This window comes from Cucumis melo, chromosome 7 (genome assembly GCF_025177605.1).
Source record: "Cucumis melo cultivar AY chromosome 7, USDA_Cmelo_AY_1.0, whole genome shotgun sequence".
Lineage (NCBI taxonomy): Eukaryota > Viridiplantae > Streptophyta > Magnoliopsida > Cucurbitales > Cucurbitaceae > Cucumis > Cucumis melo.
In genome coordinates this window covers 4,740,809-4,747,008 of record NC_066863.1, presented here as the reverse complement: position 1 = coordinate 4,747,008, position 6,200 = coordinate 4,740,809, and the positions used below count along the sequence as shown (strand labels likewise).

General features: G+C 42.1%; 2 protein-coding genes across 2 annotated transcripts; both read left to right on the top strand.

The window, feature by feature from the left end:
* Nucleotides 1-579: 579 nt before the first annotated feature.
* LOC127150301 (uncharacterized) lies at nt 580-2,915 on the top strand. Its single transcript, XM_051087713.1, has 5 exons — nt 580-654; nt 820-1,027; nt 1,185-1,374; nt 1,855-2,302; nt 2,724-2,915. Exons 1-5 carry the CDS (start codon nt 580-582, stop codon nt 2,913-2,915), a joined length of 1,113 nt encoding a protein of 370 aa, XP_050943670.1.
* Nucleotides 2,916-3,997: 1,082 nt separating this feature from the next.
* Nucleotides 3,998-5,037, top strand: LOC107992029 (uncharacterized). The gene is made up of 3 exons (XM_017047581.2): nt 3,998-4,147; nt 4,343-4,682; nt 4,823-5,037. Exons 1-3 carry the CDS (start codon nt 3,998-4,000, stop codon nt 5,035-5,037), a joined length of 705 nt encoding a protein of 234 aa, XP_016903070.2.
* The last annotated feature ends 1,163 nt before the right edge of the window (nt 5,038-6,200 follow it).

Here is a 6,200-nt window from a genome sequence, read left to right as displayed (position 1 = left end):
TGGTGTTCCACGTTGAATATTCTATATCTAAGATTGGTATGTTTATCGGGCTTAACGTTCAGTAGGGTAAGCAGGGATCGTTAGAGAAGACGATGTCTGTTGGCTTCACGCCGTCTTTCGGGCTAAGACAGCAGGTGGTCCCGGAGGGGGTGTGAAAACTTGGTATCAGAGCAGTTAGCTCCATGGGAAAAGAGACATGGTAGTTAGTGCTAAGAAAAATACAGGAAGTAAATAGTTAGACGTTGGGTCAGTTCAGGTAGAACTAAGAAAGTAAGGTCCGAGTATTATTGAGAGGAAGTCCAGTCAGGACTAGAATGTGGTTACAAGTTTAGTATCAAATATCTGAGTTAAGTATCTATAGCATGTCCAATGTGTTGGTATGTTTTAGGAACCATGCCACCACCTACCAGCAAACGACGCAGGCGAAATCAGGACGGGATGCAGTATCCTACCCAAGGTCAATCTGAAAGGGGATCTAGTACCCCGAGAGGTCAGAATGAGGTAGGGAGTGAGCGATTTGCTAGATCTACATAGGAGATCGGTAGGCCAGAGAGAGCAAGGCCTAGTGATCCGGAAAAGATGTATGGGATTGAACGGTTGAAGAAATTAGGAGCCACAGTGTTTGAGGGTTCCACGAATCCAGCTGACACCAAGGTCTGGTTAAATATGCTGGAGAAATGCTTCGATGTAATGAGTTGTCTTCGGGAGCGAAAAGTCAAATTAGCCACATTTCTGTTACAGAAAGAGGCCGAGGCGCAATGATGGTGGTGGAAATCCATTATAGCCAGGCGCAATGATGCACGTACGTTAGATTGGCAGACGTTCAGAGGCATATTTGAGGAAAAGTACTATCCCACCACATATTGTGAGGCAAAGAGAGATGAGTTTCTGGAGTTGAAACAAGGGTCACTTTCAGTGGCCGAGTACGAGAGGAAGTATACTAAGCTTTCACGGTATGCTGAAATGATTGTGGCATCTGAGAGTGACAGGTGTCGCAGGTTTGAGAGAGGGCTACGTTTTGAGATACGTACCCTAGTGCTTTACGTGTGGAGAGACTGCTTTACGTGTGGAGCAGAGTATTGTAGAGGAAAAGTCGGCAATGGAGCTTAGTTGAGGAGTTTCAACAACTAGTGGTATTCGAGGTTGAGAGCAACGGAGGTTCACACCTGGAGTGAATGTTACAGGTTGTCAAGACTTCAAGCGTCGATTAGGTGGCAAACCATTGAGGCAGAAGAGTTCAGGTAGTGCTTATCAGAGGCAGAGTCAGAGAGCTTTCAGTCAGTCTGCGAACTCAGTAGCAAGATCACGGACTTCGCAGCAAGATCGTGGACAGGTCAAGATTCTGTTGCTAGTGAATCCAGGAGAACCCCATGTGTAAGTTATGGCAAGAGTCATTGGGGTCAATGTCTTATTGGTGCCGGCGTGTGTTACCAATGTGGACAAATAGAGCATTTCAAGAGGGATTGTCCACAGCTGAGAGTAGCAGTTCGGAGGGACCAGGGAGTTGAGTCCCACACAGTTGAGCAGCCGAAAATCTCAAAGTCGTAGGGGAGGGAACTAGTGGTGCAAGACAAAAGAGAGGTTTGGGGAGACCTAGGCAGCAGGGAAAAGACTACGCCATGACTCAATAAGAAGCAGAGGACGCACCAGATGTGATCACTGGTACGATTTTGATTTGTAATGTACCTGCACATGTTTTATTAGATTCTGGCGCTATGCATTCCTTTGTTTCTAGTATGTTTTTAACCAAGCTGAATAGGATGCTAGAGCCTTTATCTGAAGAGTTAGTCGTATGCACACCAGTTGGTGACGTTTTATTAGTCAGTGAAGTGTTGCGTGATTGTGAGGTTGTAGTGGAAAGTCTATGCATGTTGGTGGATCTTCTTCCCTTAGAGTTACAGGCGTTGGATGTAATTCTGGGAATAATTTCTTATTCACTCACTATACTAAAATGAATTACCATAGGAAAGAGGTGACTTTTAGGAAACCAGGTTTGACTGAAGTTGTTTTTAGGGGTGAGAGAAAGATTATCCCTACGAGTTTGATTTCAGCTCTAAAAGTTGAGAAGTTGTTGAGGAAAGGTTGCACAGTGTTTCTTGCGCACGTGGTTGAGGTGCAAGAAGAAAAGTTGAAACCAGAAGATGTTCTTGTAGTGAATGAATATCTAGATGTTTTTCCAACTGATTTATCAGGTTTGCCGCCTGATAGAGAAGTGGAATTCACTATTGAATTGTTACTAGGAACAACACCTATTTCACAGGCACCATACAGAATGGCTCCGAGCAAGCTTAAGGAGCTGAAGGTGCAGTTGCAAGAACTAGTTGACAAGGGATACATCAGGCCTAGTGTATCACCTTGGGGAGCTCCAGTGTTATTCGTGAAGAAGAAAGATGGTACCCTAAGATTATGCATTGACTACATGCAGTTAAACAAGGTCACGATACGTAACAAGTACCCTCTACCACGCATCGATGACTTGTTTGGCTAGTTAAGGGGAGCAGTAGTGTTCTCTAAGATTGATCTGAGATCAGGATACCATCAGTTGAAGGTTAGGGAATCAGATATTCCTAAGACAGCATTTAGAACGAGGTATGGGCACTATAAGTTTTTAGTAATGCCATTCCGTTTGACGAATGCGCCAGTAGTTTTCATGGACCTCATGAACAGGATCTTCCATCAGTATTTAGATCAATTTGTGATAGTGTTCATCGATGACATACTAGTTTACTCAATGGACAAAAAAAGCCCATGAGGAACATCTGAGGATTGTTCTACAAACATTGCGTGATAAACAACTATACGCCAAGTTCAGCAAATGTGAGTTCTGGTTGAATCAAGTGGTGTTCTTCGGGCATGTGGTTTCAGCGGGCGGAGTTAGTGTTGATCCGCAGAAAGTGGAAGATGTTGTCAATTGAGAGAGACCAGCCAGTGCAACAGAGGTACGTTTCCTAGGCCTGGCCGGATACTACAGACATTTTGTTGAGGATTTCTCACGATTAGCATTACCCTTGACAGCTCTAACAAGGAAGAATGCTAAGTTTGAGTGGTCGGATAAATGTGAACAAAGTTTTCAGGAGCTGAAGAAGAGATTGGTGACAACACCTATTCTGACACTTCCTGTAACAGGAAAGGAGTATGTGATCTATTGTGATGCTTCGAGACAAGGATTAGGTTGTGTGCTCATGCAGGAAGGGAAAGTAATAGCTTATACTTCAAGGCAGTTGAAGAAGCATGAGTTTAATTACCCTACCCATGATCTTGAGCTAGCAGCAGTTGTTCTAGCATTGAAGATTTGGAGACATTATTTATTTGGCGAGAAGTGTCACATTTTCACAGATCATAAAAGTCTGAAGTACATCTTTGATCAGAAAGAGCTAAATCTAAGACAGAGGTGATGGCTAGAACTAATCAAAGACTATGATTGTACCATAGAATATCATCCTGGTAAGGCTAACGTTGTAGCAGATGCATTAAGTAGGAGTTGAGACTTCCGAAGAGTGCCTTGTGTGGTATTCGAGCAAGCTTGCTAAGTGAGTTAAGAGGCTTTAAAGCAGTTATGACTGCAGAAAGCTCAGGGAGTCTTTTAGCTCAATTTCAGGTTAGGTCTTCCTTAGTAGCAGAGATTGTAGGAAGACAGCCAGAGGATAGTAATTTGCAGAAGATGCTTGCAAAGGCCAAGCAAGGCCTAGAGGCAGAATTTGAGTTGAAAACGGACAAAGCAATAGTTAAGAAGGGAAGACTATGCGTTCCGAATATTAGTGAGCTTAAGGGTGCTATATTAGAAGAAGCTCACAATTCAGCTTACGCTATGCATCCAGGAAGCACCAAGATGTATAGAACTCTGAAGAAGACTTATTGGTGGCAGGGTATGAAGCGAGAGATAGTTGAATATGTCGATTGATGTTTGATCTGTCAACAGGTTAAACCAGTGAGGCAGAGGCCAGGCGGACTCCTTAATCCCCTGTCAGTGCCAGAGTGGAAGTGGGAGCATATTACCATGGATTTTCTGTTTGGATTACCCCGTACATCTAGAGGATATGATGGTATATGGGTAATAGTAGATAGACTCACCAAGACAGTGCGGTTTATACCGATTAAAGTGATGTCTACACTAGATCAGCTAGCTAAGTTATACGTCGACAGGATTGTGAGTCAATATGGAGTGCCAGTGTCCATAGTTTCAGATAGGGACCCGAGGTTTACTTCTAAGTTTTGGCCTAGTGTGCAAAAAGCAATGGGAACAAAGTTGAAGTTCAGTACCGCGTTCCATCCCTAGACAGATTGTCAGTCAGAGAGGACCATCTAGACCTTAGAAGACATGTTGAGAGCATGTGTCCTTCAGTTTAAGGGAAATTGGGATACCCACTCATCACTTATGGAGTTCGCTTATAATAACAGCTACCAGTCTAGTATGGGCATGGCACCATTTGAGGCTTTGTATGGCAGACCATGCAGGACTCCTGTGTGCTGGAACGAAGTGGGAGAACGAAAGCTAGTTGGTCCTGAGTTAGTACAAGTTACGTCAGACAATATTAAGCTGATTAGGGAAAATCTAAAAATAGCTCAGGATCGACAGAAGAGCTATGCAGATAAGCGACGAAGAGACTTAGAGTTCCAGATTGGAGAACAAGTTTTCTTACAGTTATCTCCGTGTAGGGGTGTTCTTCGTTTTGGGAGGAAATGTAAGTTGAGTCCTAGATATATTGATCCGTACCAGATAATAGAACGAGTTGGACCAGCATCCTATAGACTCGAATTGCCAGCGGAACTCGCTCGAATACATGATGTTTTTCATGTGTCCATTTGAGGAAATATATTTCAGATCCATCACATGTGTTGCAAGTACAACCAATTGAACTAAAAGATGACTTGATTTATAGAGATGAAGCAATTCAAATCCTCGACAGGAAGGAGCAAGTTTTGAGGAATAAAATGATCCGGCTCGTGAAAGTTCTTTGGAGACATCATGGAATAGAGGAGGCAACATGGGAATCAGAAGATCAAATGAGGAGGAGTTACCCGACACTCTTCACCTAAGGACTTCTAAATTTCAAGGACGAAATTTCATAAGGGAGAGGTAAGTTGTAAACCCGAGATTTCCCTATGATCATTTTCTCTTGTCATCATAGTTGGGATTACTAAGCTAAAAGAAGAGAAAAAAAAAAGAGAAAAGAAAGGAAGTGGAATTGGACAGCAAGCCCACCACCGCGAGCCCATTTGTTTTTCAGCCCAATTTTATTTCTTTCCTCCATCATTTACCATCCAAACTTTCAGAGCACTTTTAGGAGAGAGTGAAGGAAGAAGAAGAAGAAGAAGAATTTCGTGCTTTGAGGTTGAAGAAGATAGGAAAAAGTTCATGCAAAGCCAGCCATTGCAGAATTTGGGTGCAACTGTCAACCTCTTGTTGTTTTGTTCGGTTTGAGCTATCTAAAAGGAACTAAAAGATGAGGTTTGATTTTCTTGAAATTTAATTCATTTTCCAACAAATTTCATGAAGGAAGCTTGAGCTGAATAGTATGAGAAGTTAATGGTTTTTGAAATGGAAAACAGAGCACAGGATTTTCGAGCAAACCAGGAGGATTTCTGGTGTTCTCTGATGCTTTGAGTATTCTAGAAGTGCACAAGTCGAATCAGAAGCTCTATTTGATATGGTTAGAAAGATTATTCAATATCCTACAACTATCATGAAGATTTGGTGAGCCAAAAATGACTTTAAGTGGGGTTAATTGCAGGAGATAAATAAGGAGTGGTAGAGAACGTCGAATTCTGTATTGTCTGTGTTCGGGGCAATTCTTCACGAATTGGTTGGGAATCTCGTTTTGATTTCTTCAGGTAAGTTGTAGAGTGTTCGAAAGTGAAGATGTTTATGTGTATTTCATTAATTGTGGTTACGTTTTGAGGAAGTTATGGGTGTTGGAAGTTAGGATATCGAATCTGGAAAATCTGGAAATAGGGGTTGTAATGTGATTCATAATCTAATTGTTTAGAAACTCATGAGCATGGAAGGACAAAACCTATCTATGATTCTAATGCTCAGTTTTGGTTGTTGACAGGCCAAGCGAAATAGGCCGAGTCTACAAACCGGGGAACTAGATAAGACGGTGAGTGACAAAACAATTTCTAAAATGTTATTAAACAGTTGTTCATAATTACATGTTTTACATGTTTTTCTATGAATGATACATGTTTTTGTGAACGGT